The sequence below is a fragment of the Geotrypetes seraphini genome, chromosome 4, assembly GCF_902459505.1.
Source record: "Geotrypetes seraphini chromosome 4, aGeoSer1.1, whole genome shotgun sequence".
NCBI lineage: Eukaryota > Metazoa > Chordata > Amphibia > Gymnophiona > Dermophiidae > Geotrypetes > Geotrypetes seraphini.
In genome coordinates this window covers 127,423,340-127,439,335 of record NC_047087.1, presented here as the reverse complement: position 1 = coordinate 127,439,335, position 15,996 = coordinate 127,423,340, and the positions used below count along the sequence as shown (strand labels likewise).

Genomic DNA, 15,996 nt, shown 5'->3' with positions numbered 1-15,996 from the left:
GGTTTCTTTACTTCACATTTATTTAGTGGCTCTCGGTTCTTGGGTACTAACTGTAGATGGAGTTAAGGAGCCCAGTGAAGTACAGCAGAGGCAAAGAGAAAAAATCCGGAGTGGATTCCTTCTGCAGATGGCACGCGGCCATGGGCGCACAACCATCTGTCTAGAATGTGTCCCCTAGTCTTTGTAAATCTTGATACAGTAAAAAAAAAAAAAAATCGATCCACTTGTACCTGTTCTACACCACTCAAGATTTTGTAGACGTCAATCTTATCTCCCCTCATCCATTTCTTTTCCAAACTGAAGAGCCCTAACCTCTCTAATCTTTCTTCATACGAGATGAGTTCCGGCCCCATTATAATCTTGATTGCTCTCCTTTGAACTTTTTCTAGTGCCATTATATCTTTTTTGAGATAAGACCAGAACAGAATGCAATATTCAAGATAAGGTCGCACCATTGAGTGGTAGAGACATTATAGTAATCTTAGGTCCTCTTCTATCAAACTGTGCTAGCAGTTTTTAGCGCAGAGAGCCATGCTGAATGACCCATGCTGCTCCCGACGCTCATAGGAACTCTAAGATCATCAGGAGCAGTGCGGGCCATTCAGCATAGTTCTCTGCGCTAAAAACTTAGCGCAGTTTGATAGAAGAGGTCTTGTTTACCATCCCTTTTCTAATAATTCCTAGCATCTTGTTTGCTTTCTTGGCTGCTTGACACCCTGATCATTTTCTTGAACGGTGACCCCCAAGGTGTACCCTAGCATCTGGTAACTATGATTTGGATTATTCTTCCCAATGTGTATCACTTTGTATTTGTTCACATTAAATTTCATCTTCCATTTTGATGCCCAGTCTTCCAGCAGTTTTTAACAGTCCACATGTGCTTTAATGACTTTGAACAGTTTAGTGTCATCTTCAAATTTAATCATCTCACTCATAGTTCCAATTTCCAGATCATTTATAAATAAATTAAATAGCACCGGTCCCAGTACAGATCCCTATGGCACTCCACTATTTACCCTCCATTGAGAAAAATGGCCATTTAACCCTAGCCTTTGTTTTCTGTCCAATAACCAATTCTTAATCCATAATTCAATATTGCCTCCTATCCCATGACTCTTTAATTTTCTTAGTAGCCTCTGTCAAAAGCTTTCTGGAAATCCTAGATACACTACATCAACCGGCTCACCTTTATCCACATGTTTATTCACACCAATTAGACAGCTTTGTATCCTGTCCTGTTTTGGTAGCTTAGTTATATGAGCACTGGCACTGAATAATACTCCTCCTACCCGGATTTGATATGGTTGATTAGTGCCAATATTCAATGGCTGGCCTGCTAAACATGTTTTAAGCTGGTAGGGGGCCTCTTTTGTCTACTTAATTGCTTTGAATATCAGGCCTCAGGTTGGAAGCTACTGTCTTACACCATTGCCAGGATATTGATTTTGTAATAGTTAAGAGAAGCATTTCTTCTACTGTATTAATACTAGTTTGTGTTGCAGCTAGAGTTCCTTGTATGTTTCCTATGAAATCACCAATCAGACTTAAACCTAAGTTGTTGTGATAAGAGTATACAATGTAAAGGAATAATGGAGGTAGAAAATCTCAAAAATTATTACATCTCTTCTCATTAGGTCACACCATGAGTGTAACAGAAATGAGAGTAAAATATAAATTTAAAGCTAAAGTGCACTTACTACATTTTAAGTTGCTAACACAGTTAACATACATAGGCCTCCTTTTACAAAGTGTTTTAGTGTGGACTGGGGTGGTAAATACCCTGAAGTCCATAGAGATTTAAAGGGCTTTAGGGCTTTTGCTGTGCGGCACTCACTAGCATGGCTTTGTAAAAGGAGGACAATTATTAGTAACTAGGCACCATTGTATAAAATAGGACCTGTGGTAAAATGTACATTAATGGCCTAAGTATGTGGTAGAGCAGATTAGTAATTCTGCCTGAAAGGGGTTCTCTGGTCATATAGATGGTTTAAATAAATTTGCAGCTGTTGAATCAATAGGGGTTAATGCATTTATAAGTTAATGGTAATTTAAGATTTGTATTAACATATGCTTATGTGTTATGATATGCACTGTTTTAACAGATATTGCAACTGCTTTTGCTGCTCCAGTTGATTTGCAAACCTATCCTACATACTCTATGATGGTGGCTTATCCTACAGACCTAAGCACAATTCGGATGAGGCTAGTGAACCGGTTTTACAGGCAAGTCTGAAAGTGAATTTGTATTAAAAGACAAAGTAATTGGCTTTTTAAACTGGACATCCTGTTCAGTCATCTTTGTAATAGATGCAGTGCTAAAAATACTACAGAAAAAACTTGATGTGGGGGGAAGTCAGATGTGGAATGACAGGCTTGCTGAAAAATAAAAATCTTCAAAACATGATTCGTAAATCAGCTACTACACATAAAGACACCTGGCTCTGATAAATAATTTAAAATTCTTATATACTGCCTAGTAGCCTCCAAAGAGGCCATCAAAACATTTTAAAACACGAAAGCATAGAAAAGCAATTTGCAACATTAAAAACAGTTAGGCACAAATTTTATTGATATGACTTGTTAATGCCATTAAGGAACAAACAAACCAAAACTGCAGATATGTACAACGATGTAGGCGAATTTTATTGTGACAAGCAAACTATATATTAAAACCTTTTTACCAAACAGGGGACCCAACACGGTCCGTGTTTCGGACAACCTTCATCAGGGGTCCATGGTAGATAAAGGAAAAAACATATGTCACAACAAATATTAAAAAAGATAATATAAAACCAAACAGATGATGTGTCACGCCGAGAGTCTCTGCAAATAGTAAAAATCGCTGGTTCTGTTGTTAATGCCATTATTCAGCAGCTAGACTGCTAAATGTGATTTAAGCTGGCCCCAGGTTGGAAGCTATTGTCTTACACCATGCCCGGATATTGATTTTATAATAGTTAGAAACATTTCTTCTACTATATTAATACTAGTTGGTGCTACAACTAGAGTTCCATGTATGTTTCCTATGAAATGATCAGTCAGGCTTACGTTTTAAAATAAATAAATAAATATTGTTCTAGTGCAATAGATGTGTCATTCTCGACGAATGGGTAATCTCCTCATGCTCACGAGTCGTGCAGAAGGAATCCACTTCAGGTTTTCAATTCCTCTTTCACCAGAGGGCTATGCTGCCCCCTTCAGTCTTTCCATCTGCATGCAAGCTAGAAGGAGTGTTTCTGAAATGCTCTGTATATTTTTTAACTTTTTTGGTCTTTTATCGTGATTTTTGGTGGCTTTCGGTGCTCAGAGCTCCTCATTTCAAGGGGCCAAGCTCTGCCTGTTTGGAGAAAAATCAGATTGAGCTGTGCAGCTAATGGGACAATCTCTCTGTGGCACCTGTTAGCCTGCAGAAACATTTGTGGAGCTCTGGGTCCGGTCCCCTATTAGCTTTGCTTGTCTACTGGACTAGAGTGCAGGCTGTGGGACATCTGTAGAGGGCTCAGCAGGGCTCTTCAGGGTGTTGGCTGTGTTTTACTTCTTCCCCCCCCCCCCTTCCATGTGCGCGGGTCCGCAGGGGTTAGAGGCTCAGTCAGACTTTGGTTTGATTGGCAACCTGAAGATTCAGCTTTGGAAGAACAGTCCAGTTGAGGCAGTGATTTCTTCCCCCAGATCTAGCTACTTTAAAGGCTGAAGTAGGCTGCAGCACATCTCCAGCACAGGTCACACTGAGTAAGGCTGTTACAGTAGGGTAGTCCAAAAAATTAACACATTTCATTTGCTCACAAGACTAATTTTATTCCTTTATATAAAAATGAAAAACCCCTCAAAATTTTACTTAAAACAAAGTTTAGGGGTCACCCCACCTTGTTGTTTTTACCACTGAGCTTAACAGTATATTGTAATTCTGTACTCGACAAATAATCAACGGTCTGACATAAGAGCCACCTTTGATGCAGAAAAAACTTCTTTGGTGGCTGGCCAATAGCCGAAGAACAAATTGCTTCTGTTATTCATCTAAGAATAATTTTTTCAAAGAGGCTTATCCCGCGTTCTGCTGCATCATTAACAGTCAGTTTGGATGTCTGATTCCAAAGTTCTTTGAAAACTGGATTGTCAAAATGTTTTTTTGATTTTGATGATCCTCCAATCAAGAAATGATTGTTCTGTGCTATAAGACTTTCGGAGGTCACAGGTTCCGTTTCATTTGTATGCATGAGATGTTGTGAAATGTCTGGTAATGGTGGATGCTTTAAGTTTTGCACCATTCGTAGCTTTGTTTCTGGTGTTACTCTGTCAAAAAAGGCAAGTGCTGCTAGGTGCTCAGACAGACACCATAAATGTCTGGAAATGACTGTGAATGCCTTGTTTGCAACAGTTTTATTTGGATATGCGTTGAGAGTAGACAGCATTTCGTCATTTACGCTTCATTCCACTGTCGAATGTACACAAGACTGACTGACAAAGCCAAGTCAGTTAAATTGCTAAGTGGTCGTGCTGTCACCTGAAACAGCGCTCTGAATAGGAACATCCAGTCCAAGTGGCAGTCTAGCAGTTAAAGGCTGACAAGATTGACTTCCCATTGAGTCAGTTTTTGAGTGCAGATTGCAAACTAAACAATGCCATACAAACTAATTATGTACAATCACCCGCATACACAACACACAAGCAAACAGTGCATACTGGGGTGACCTCTAAATATTATTTAATCGAGCTGAAATATGATACACAAGTAAGACATACCAAGTGGACAAAAATAAGCCTTAAGGAGATATGAGCTGCCAAGGTTGGGATTTTTGGGTTTTTTTTTTTTTTGCATACTACTGTGGACCACTCTACTGTTATAGCCTAAGAGGAAAATTGGGAGGGGGTCTTTAAAAGCTGCTTTTTTCCAGTTTCTGCCCCTTCCCTGAAGGTTCCTCACCGCCAAAATTCTTTTTTGCTGTTTTTTGTGTGTTTTAGTTAAGGCATTTTGGTGCCATTTGTGGCACCAAAACACCACCATGGTTTGCTTTAAGTTCTTCATAACCTTCAACTCACCTCATTTTGCCTCAAAACTGGTGGGGATGGAGTCCTCAATATCCTTTACCCTTAATTTATGCCTGGTTTGCACTGGATGGGCGCCCGAAGAGTGCCCTTGTGCCACGTGTCATGCAGCATGAGGGGAGGGGGCAAGAGCAGCTGGCTTAGCCTCACCTTTTTTTTCTCTAGGGCTAAGGAATGGTTAGGAGGTTTATTGATTAGGAGTAAATCCATTCCAGAGCCCCAGAATGACGGTTTACCTAAGCGCAGGAACATGGAGGCTGCAGAGCCCAAGAGACGCAAGCTGAAATCATCTAAGATGCTCCTGAAAGGTCCCTAAAGGTAGCCAAAACAATGGGTCAGCTGTATCCAATAGCACAGGAGTGGCAGCAGATGTTCACTCAGAGTAAGGTAGATTTGTTGGTAGCGCAGGTAACCAAACGCACATACCTTCCAAGTGAGGGAGGCATAGTATTAAAGGAAATACAGAATTACAGAGTGGATGTGATTCTTAAAAAGGTAATTTGAAGCACTGGCCTTGGGAATCAAAGCAGTTGCTTCTTTTGTGACAAGCGCCTGTCATACCAAGTTGTGAGGGCTTGTGCTGGCAAAGGGCGAACCTTTGCCCAGCTCCTATTAGGAGTTGATTACATGGCCGATGCTCTCTGACATCATCAGTCATGAACAAAGTCTCAGCTTATTCTGTCTCGGCCCACAGAATGCTCTGGATTAGACAGTGAGTGGGAGATTTCACTTCCAAGGCTACCGTCAGCAGACTTCTTTTCAAGGGACAAATGTTCAGAAAGGGGCTGGATGATCTCATGGCTAGCATGGTAGCTCGTCGGCTGACATTTCTACCTGACAGACTGTGAACCTCGAGAGGTTCTGGGTGGTCTAATTTTTGTGGTTCTACCACTATTACTACTACTAATGATGATGATAATTTCTATAGTGCTACTAGACATACGTAGCACTATACATCAAAACACAGAAGATAGTCCCTGCTCAAAAGAATTTACAATCTAATCAAGGCAGACAAACTGGACAAGAAGGTGCATCAATACACTGTGCTTAGGTGGGGGAATTACAGAGGGAATGATAAAGCAGATATTGGGGCTTAGAAGGTGGGTTGAAATTTGGAATTGAAAGCATCTTTAAAGAAGTGGGCGTTGAGTCTGGATTTGAATACTGGCATATTAAATCAGGCAGGTTTTTTTTCCAGGCATATGGTGCAGCAAGGTAGAAGGGATAGATTCTAGAGTTGGCTGTAGAGGAGAAGGATACAGATAAAGAGAGACTTATCCATCTACCAGAGTTCCTGGTTGAGGGGGGAGGTATGGAGAAAGATGAGAGAGGAGAAATACTGAGGAACTGTGGAGCAAATACACTTGTAGGTCAGTGTGATAGGGTGAAGCTCCTGTCAGGAGCCAGCAGAGGGAGTCTGAGCAGTGAAAAAGAGCTCATTTGCATACAAGCAGCTGAAAAGGTACCTGGGAGTTGTCCACTTACTTGAGTGGAAAAGGGAGCTGGAAAGAACAGCTTAACAGAGCTGGGAAAAACAGGAGCTCCTTTGGGAGCCCAGGTGACCCTTGAGGGGAGGAATACTGACTTCGGCCTAATCCTTGGTAAGTGGACTGCGAGGACCGGCACAAGATGTAGAAGTAGAAGGGACGCTGGGAAACAGCGATCACAATACGATCCGCTTCAACCTGGAAATAGGGGCGAAACATCAGTCCAGAACGACAGCCACGGCGCTAAACATCCAAAAAGGGAATTACGAAGGGATGAAACGCATTGTTGGTAAGAAGATTAAGAAGAGGATAAATACTGTAAAGACGCTAGAGCAAGCTTGGTCTCTTTTTAAGGATACGGTCAACGAGGCACAAAATCTATATATACCGCGTATCAGCAAGGGATCAAAGAGGAAAAAGAATAAAGAACCGGCATGGCTCACTGTAGAAGTAAAGGAAGTGATCAGAGACCAAAAAAAAACTTAGTTTAAGGAATGGAAAAGATCAAAAACTAAACTAAACTTTAGGTTTATATACCGCACCATCTCCGTAGACACAGAGCTCGGCACGGTTTACAGGATTTAGGATGAGAAAAGAACTCCAGTGGAGAGTTTAAGGATTAGATGTAAGAGAGTGGGGATGGTGGGAGAGGCCAAAGAGAAAACTGGAATAAGCACAAACAACAGCAACGCAGGTGCCATAAGGTGGTAAAAGGGGCCAAAAGAGACTACGAGGAAAAAATAGCCAAGGAGGTGAAAAGCTTCAAGCCATTCTTACGATATTAAAGGGAAACAACCCGCGAAGGAAGCGGTGGGACCATTAGATGACCAAGGAATAAAGGGAGTGCTAAAGGAGGACAAAGCAATCGCCAACAGACTGAACACGTTTTTTGCGTCTGTATTTACCGAAGAGGATATAAACAGCATACCGGAACCCATCAGGCTATATGCTGGAAGTGAAAACAGGAAACTTACAGGGTTAACAGGTCAGTCTAAAAGAGGTATGCAGGCAGATTGATAGGCTTAAGAGCGATAAATCTCCGGGACCGGATAGCATCCATCTGAGGGTCATCAAGGAAATGAAAGAGGTTATAGCTGAACTGCTTCAACTAATAGCCAATATGTCGATCAAATCGGGAAGATTCCGGAGGACTGGAAGGTGGCAAATGTTACGCTGATCTTAAAACTACAGACCGGTGAGTCTGACCTCGGTACCGGGAAAGATGGTAGAGGCACTGATAAAGGACCACATCATTGATCACCTTGGCGGACATGATCTGATGAGGATCAGCCAGCATGGTTTCAACAATGGCAGATCTTGTTTGACAAACTTGCTGCACTTCTTCGAGGGGACGGGGAGAGGGACCTTGGGGTGATAGTGTCCGAAGATCTAAAGGCGAAAAAACAGTGTGATAAGGCAGTGGCTGCTGCCAGAAGGATTCTGGGCTGTATAAAGAGAGGCGTAGTCAGTAGAAGGAAGAAGGTGTTGATGCCCCTGTACAGGTCATTGGTAAGGCCCCACTTGGAGTATTGTGTTCAGTTTTGGAGACCGTATCTGGAGAAAGACGTAAGAAGACTTGAGGCGGTCCAGAGGAGGGCGACGAAAATGATAGGAGGCTTGCGCCAGAAGACGTATGAGGAGAGACTGGAAGCCCTGAATATGTATACCCTAGAGGAAAGGAGAGACAGGGGAGATATGATTCAGACGTTCAAATACTTAAAGGGTATTAACGTAGAACAAAATCTTTTCCAGAGAAAGGAAAATGGTAAAACCAGAGGACATAATTTGAGGTTGAGGGGTGGTAGATTCAGGGGCAATGTTAGGAAATTCTACTTTACGGAGAGGGTAGTGGATGCCTGGAATGCGCTCCCGAGAGAGGTGGTGGAGAGTAAAACTGTGACTGAGTTCAAAGAAGCGTGGGATGAACACAGAAGATTTAGAATCAGAAAATAATATTAAATATTGAACTAAGGCCAGTTACTGGGCAGACTTGCACGGTCTGTGTCTGTGTATGGCCGTTTGGTAGAGGATGGGCAGGGGAGGGCTTCAATGGCTGGGAGGGTGTAGATGGGCTGGAGTAAGTCTTAACAGAGATTTCGGCAGGTGGAACCCAAGCATAATACCGGGTAAAGCTTTGGATTCTTGCCCAGAAATAGCTAAGAAGAAAAAAAAAAAAAAAAAAAATTTAAATTGAATCAGGTTGGGCAGACTGGATGGACCATTCGGGTCTTTATCTGCCGTCATCTACTATGTTACTATGAGGGAGTAAACAGGCAGATAGACAAGAACGACCCGGTCGACATTGTATATCTGGACTTTTAGAAGGCGTTCAACATGGTTCCACATGAACGACTACTTCGGAAAATTGCGAGCTATGGAATCGAGGGTGAAATATTCACATGGATTAAAAACGGGCTGGAGCATAGGAAACAGAGAGTGGGGATAAATGGACAATACTCAGACTGGAAGAACATCACCAGTGGGGTGCCATAAGGCTTGGTGCTTAGACCCGTGCTCTTCAACATCTTTATCAATTGTAGTTCTTCCCCATCCGTCCTTTTGTTGCCGTATGTCTGTGCAAGTATCTTGTTTTCCCTGTTTTAATATACGTCTCAATATAACTGTTTAACTTGTTTTTATGTAATTTTATTATGTTAACCGCTTAGAAATTAGATTAAGCGGTCAAACAAATATTTTAATAAATTTGAAACTTGATAAATGATCTGGACATAGGTACGACCAGCAAGGTGATTAAATTTACAGACGATATGAAGTTATTCAGAGTAGTGAAGACGCAGGGGGAATGCAAAGATCTGCAACGTGACATAATCAGGCTCAAGGAATGGGCATCGACATGGCAGATGAGGTTCAACTTGGATAAGTGTAAAGTGATGCATGTTGGTTACAAAAATCTCATGCACGAATACAAGATGTCCGGGGCGGTACTTGTAGAGACCTTCCAGGAAAGGGACTTGGGAGTTCTGATCGACAAGTCGATGAAGCTGTCCATGCAATGTGCAGCGGCGGCGAAAAGGGCGAACAGAATGCTAGCAATGATAAAGAAGGGGATTACGAACAGATCTGAGAAGGTTATCATGCCGCAGTACCAGGCCATGGTGCGCCCTTACCTGGAGTACTGCGTACAGCACTGGTCGCCATACTTGAAGAAGGACATGGTACTACTTGAAAGGGTCCAGAGAAGAGCGACTAAGATGGTTAAGAGGTTGGAGGAGCTGCCGTACAGCAAAAGATTAGAAAAACTCGGCCTCTTCTCCCTCGAACAGAGGATATTGAGAGGAGACATGATCGAAACAATGAGGGTTGAAGAGGACCTGGTGAAGAGCAAGAAACCTTGGAACTGAAGGTGACTGGCAAGTGGCCAGCAGAGGGATTTGCGGGGCTGCTGGCAACCAGAAGAGAGATTGGTGATGGTACCGAAAGCTGCCCAAAACCGTTGAAGTCCAGGGAGGGGTATGAGAGGACCCGGTGGTGACCAGAGAAGTGTCTGGAGGGGCCTGGTCATGTGTGTGTGAGTGAAGTTGTATTTTTAACAAAGGCTGGTCGTGGTTTAGTAGAGACAAATGTTGAAGAAGTGAGAAAGACAACTAAAAGTGCCTGGGCGTGTTGAAGTGACGGATAATGACCGCCTGGCCCAATCACAATCAGTAATAGGAGTTTAAACTGTAAATCAGAAACAGATAGGGAGCCAATGAAGTGAATTCAAGCACTTTCGGCAGTACTCTGGAGGAGCTTCCTCTCAAAGATCCTACCAGGGATCAAGACAGAGAGTCTCAGGATCCAGAAGAAATCAAACCTCCAGTTCTTGTCCCACTTCAGCCTACAAGAAAGCACAATAATGCCATAGAGACCCTGCTGCCTGAGGATTCAGGCTCGGACAGATACTCCATATACTTTATACTGCCCAAGAAAAGCTCAGACAATTGGAGACCCATTCTGGACGTCACACATAGAAACATGATGGTAAAGGCCAAATGGCCCATCTAGTCTGCCCATTCACAGTAGCCATTATCATTTCCTCTTTCTAAGAGATCCCATATGCCTATCCATGCCTTCTTGAATTCAGACAGTCTCTGTCTCCACTACTTCCTCCAGGAGACTGTTCCATGCATCTACCACCCTTTCTGTAAAAAAAAAAAAAAGTACAGTACCAGATTGGCCACGCAGACCATGGTATGCGGATCTAGTGTGTTTTCAGAGAGGCACAGGTCTCAGACTGCAAGTGCAGCTGGACCTTCTTTTTCAAGGGTCAGTGGTCATAGAAGATCCAGGTTGCTTTGCTCTTCCAGCATGGCTCTTGAACGCGTGGCATTAGAAAACAAAAGAAACTCAGAGGTGACGATTTGCTACTCTTCTGAGAGCCAAAAAGCCTACAATGGTCTCTGCTTAAGATAAGGCATGGGAAACTTTCCAGTATTGGTGCTTTAAGAAGGCAGAACCTTTTTCTGCTCCGATCTTGGTGGTATTAGCCTTCCAAGCGGGCATTGAAGAGTGTGTCTTACAGTGGCGTCCCTCAGAGTCCAAGTAGCGGAACTCTCTTTTTTCAGGGTTCAAGAGTGTAAAGATACCTTGGTGTCTTATCTGGATATAGCTAGATTTCTAAAGGGGGCAATGTGGCTCAGGCCCCCCACAAAACATCTGTTTCCATTATGGAACTATAACGTAGATTTGCAGAGCCTCAGTTAGGCTCCACTTATATGAGTCACTGAAGGAAGTGTCCTTGAGGGATCTAACACTCATAAGAACATAAGCAGTGCCTCCGCCGGGTCAGACCATAGGTCCATCCTGCCCAGCAGTCCGCTCCCGCGGCGGCCCAAACAGGTCACGACCTGTCTGAATAACCAGAAGGGGCCCCCTTGCCACCTTGGTTTCCCATTGAAGTCCTATCTTCCCATCGATGTCCTAACCCTCCGGTCTTGCACATTCACGACTTGGTTGGGTTTCCATACTTATTACCTGGTTAGCTTTCTATACTTGTATTACATCCCAGCACCTCTCTCAGTATCCCACGATCCCTTTATCCCTCAGGAATCCGTCCAATCCCTGTTTGAATCCCTGTACTGTATTCTGCCTGATCACTTCCTCCGGTAGTGCATTCCAAGTGTCCACGACCCTTTGGGTGAAAAAAAACTTCCTTGCATTTGTTTTGAACCTATCTCCCTTCAAGACGGTCTTTTACTCGTGGCCATTACCTCAGTGAGAAGAGTCTCAGGGATACATACTCTTTCCTGCAGAGAGCCCTTCCTCAAGATCACGGAGGCCAAAGTTTCTATGTGCACTGTTCTGTAATTTTTGCCAAAGATTGTCTGGGCTTTCCATGTCAATCAAGAGATCAGATTGCCAGAATTTAATTCCAAAGAATCTAGAAAGGGCAAGATTCTGAAAAAGTTGGATGTGAAGAGAGTGCTGCTTTGATATCTTGAGATTACCAATGAGCTTAGGCTGTCTGACCATCTTTTTGTGCTCACCAGTCAGAATAGATGTGGTACACCGGCTTCTCATACCCAGAGAGGGTTCAAATTAAATAGCAAGGTTAGTGAGGTCACCTGAGTGCTTGCTTGGGAGGGGCTACAGACAGCCAGTCAGAGGCAGTGGGGGGAGGGACTGGCTGTGGACTGCAAGAGAGATGGGTGATGGAGAAACAGTGCTGAGCGCCACTGATTGAGATTCTACAAAGGACTTCTATCTTGGACATCCAAACAGCGCCTAACTTTAGACGCGCTATGCAGACTCAGGGCCTTTATGTATGAAGTTCTAAATATTCCAGAGCAATCGTTTCCACCTATTGTAAGAATAAATTATGTTACTTTTTCTAAAAAGGACTTGCATCAACCAAGAGCTGCTGATTCTGATATATCTTTTGATAAGTTGAATATGACTCGTTGTGGAAGATGAAACATATGGTATTAAGCCATCTACTTTGGTATTAGATCTGTACCTTGATTGGTTACTGAAAATGGTTTTCCGTCATCAAGGCCTCCTATTTTTGAATTGTGAATTGAGTTTTTCCTGATATGGTGAGGTCAACACAGAAGAGACGCCGGCAGTTCCTGAATTTAAGTCCTAGAATCTAACAATTAGGAACACTGTATTGAGCTTAATTGTCCTTGTAAATGTATAGTTAAGTTGAACTTGATGAAATATATTTTCTTTGAACCTAGCTAGTTGGCTACATTCTTGGATCAAAAAATGTTTCTCCTCTACTACCTTCTGAACCAGTGGCATCTTTTCCATAGCTTATTTAATTTAGCTTGAATTCTTCTTTTTCTTCTTTATCATATGGAAATTTTCCTAGAATTTTGCCTTTTCTCCTGACATATAATTATGGACTTTAAGTTAAAGGTAATAATAATTTCTTAGAATACTGTTGATATTTCTCTTATCGTATGCTTGGTGTCTAGGAGTAATTGTATACAGTATAATCTTGTTATAACGGACTCGCTTATTACGGAATATTGTCTATAGCGGACGAGGTCTGCTGGTCATGGCCGTGTGCCTTTACAGACATGCAGAAAAGCACCATATATAGTGGACTTGCATATAACAGACAAACAATTTGGTCCCCAGAGCTGATTTTAGCTGTAGTTTTGTTCAGCTATAACAGACATGCAGGTGTGTGGCGTGCCGGTGATACACTATCAAAATGCTTACATCACTAAAACATATGAAAGAAATGCAGCCCAGAAGAAAATGACAGATTATTTTTCTTTCCAGTACAGTACGACATAATGCTTTAGAACAGGGGTGCCCACACTTTTTGGGCTTGCGAGCTACTTTTAAAATGACCAAGTCAAAATGATCTACCAACAATAAAATTTAAAAAAAACACAACGCACACTGTACGCATAGAAAATGTTAATTATCATTCCTATTCCAGGGTTTTTCAAAGAGGTCAAAGCAGATGACTCTATGCACTATCACCTCAGTAACAACCATACAAAAATAGTCAAATATACCCCCCTCCCTTTTTACTAAACCACGATAGCAGTTTTTAGAGCGCAGGGAGCTGCGCTGAATGCCCAGCGCTGCTCTCGACACTCATAGGCTCCCTGCGCTAAAAAACTCTATTGCGGTTTAGTAAAAGGGGACCTTAGTGTAAAATATAGACAGCAGATATAAATTGAGACACATTTCGATCACTAAATTTAAAATAAAATCATTTTTCCTACCTTGTCTGGTGATTTCATGAGTCTCTGGTTGCACTTTCTTCTTCTGAATGTGCATCCAATCTTTCTTCCCTTCTTTCAGCCTGTATGCTTCCTCTCCTCCAGACCTCATTCCTTCCCCCAACTTTTCCTTCCTCTTCCCTGCCCTTTCTTTCTCTCTGCCTCCCTTTCCTTTTTTTCTGTTTCTCTTCTTTCCTTCTGTCTCCCTGCCTGCCCTTTTTCTTTCTTTCTTTCTCCCTGCCCTCCCCCAAGACACTGCCACTGCCATCGGGGACCCAAACTGCCATCGGGGACCAGGACCCAAACCGCCACCAATAACAGGCCAGAAAGCCGACGCCAATAACACGCCCAAAAGCCGCCGACGCCCCAACCTCTCCCTGCTTCGGCCGACCAGCATCGCGAGGAACTGTTGGGGGAAATGCTGCCGGGTCCTGCCTTCGCGGAAACAGAAAGTAGGCAGGACCCGGCAGCAAGAAGAGGAAATGCTTCACTAACCTGTCTCCCGCCTTAGCCCGTAGCGAACGCTTGCTTCAGGGCTCTCAACATGTGCGTGCAGGCTTCCCTTCTCCCCCCCTCCCCCTCCCCGGGCATAACTTCCGGTTTCGGAGGGAAGAGAAGAGAAGCCTGCACGCACACGTTAGAGCCCGGAGCATAAGTTCGCTAGGGGCTGAAATCGTAGATCAGGACGGCAACACGAGTGCGATCGACTCGAGTTGCCTTCCTGAGCTACTGGTCGATCGCGATCGACGCGTTGGGCACCCCTGCTTTAGAACATCTTTTAGTGTTCTGCTTGTGCAATCATTTCATGCCATACCAATGTTTTGCTGAGTTTTTGTTATTGGTGCTGCTGATATGCTTGTGCAGCGACTGTTGTTCATTGATTGTACGTTGTTTCAAGTTGACCTAAATAAAGTTTTTTTTTTAATGCAACTCTGGATATAACAGACTGCTTTGCCAGGTCCCTTGAAGTCCGTTATAACGAGATTATACTGTATACCTTTTTTTTGTATCAAGAGTATTCTTATATTTAAAACTAGAAACAGTATGTGAAGTCTCTGTAGTTTTTAAAATATTGTACTTCAATTTTACTTGAAGGCGGATTTCTGCATTGGTTTGGGAAGTGAGATACATTGAACACAATGCTAGGACCTTCAATGAACCTGATAGTAGTATTGCTAAATCAGCAAAGAAGATCACCGATCTACTTCTAAAGTTCATCAAGTAAGTATGCTGCCATGAATTGTGTGTGTGATTTTCATTATTTGACTAATACCTTGAACATCATGGCTACATGTAGTAGCTGATCTTTATAGGGAAATTCTGCACACAAAAAAATTATAAATATTGCTGGAATATTCAAAATGTACATAATTCTAATTTTTTTTACACAGAAGCTATATTTGTTTAAATTTTTGAGTCTGCATCAACACAGCTCTCCTAATTCTGCCAATTATTTTGATCTTATCAAGTTTATAGAATCCACACGCTATTCCTGCCTATTCTCAGCCAGTTGGTTATATAATCAGACACTATATTTCTGTATAGATGTGGTAGTAAGATCCAAGTATTAGTGTATGGACCAAGAAACAACTCAACCAGGGACATAAATGGCCTGTAAGGGGTTTGTATCTATCTTTAACCCATTGATGACATCCTTCTCACCTTTAGTATCCGTTCTAAGATTTGGGGGCTGTGTTACCAAGACTCTGTCAACATAACATGATTTGCAGCTTCCACAGTTTCTCTGCTGGTGAATTTCTTCAAAGATATAAAGGAAAGCAAAGAGTTTGTGCATTCTACTCCATTTGCAGTAGACAGATGCAATTTGTCACTGTTCCAAAGGTTTTAAATCAGCACCATGCCATATTATTTTTATTTATTTATTAAAACTTCTATTCCTGTTACATTCCTGTAATCTCAGCGATTAATGACACTGATGCTTGCATGTCACAAGGCTCCTTAGGAACTCAGGTTCAAAAGTAACTGCAATGGCAAGAATTCTCAAGAGGCCTCCAAACCCCTTTCTCTTGGACCACCACATCTATAACTTAACATATTGAGAGGTGGGTTTGGGGCAGATAGCCTCTTGTGGATCAATTGTCCTTTTCCTCCTTTCTCCTTTAAATGGCTGAGGACCTGGATCTTAAATTGGACTCTGGTTCTAAGTACTCTAATGAGTATTTAAAGGAAAGAAGTTTGCCCCGGCCTCCTGCGGAGTCTCTCAAACTTCCTCTTAACAGACATCTTTCTCAAACTTTCAAACGAAACCTAGAGACTCCTTA

At 42.5% G+C, this 15,996-nt stretch overlaps 1 protein-coding gene across 2 annotated transcripts in view; it reads left to right on the top strand.

Moving 5' to 3' along the window:
• Positions 1 to 15,996, top strand: part of BRWD1 (bromodomain and WD repeat domain containing 1) — a 614,838-nt gene that overhangs the window by 518,039 nt on the left and 80,803 nt on the right. For both annotated transcript variants that reach the window (XM_033941455.1, XM_033941456.1), the window contains 2 exons: positions 2,103 to 2,223; positions 14,810 to 14,935. In XM_033941455.1, coding sequence (XP_033797346.1) covers positions 2,103 to 2,223; positions 14,810 to 14,935 — 247 coding nt within the window. The remainder of the gene's footprint in view (positions 1 to 2,102; positions 2,224 to 14,809; positions 14,936 to 15,996) is intronic.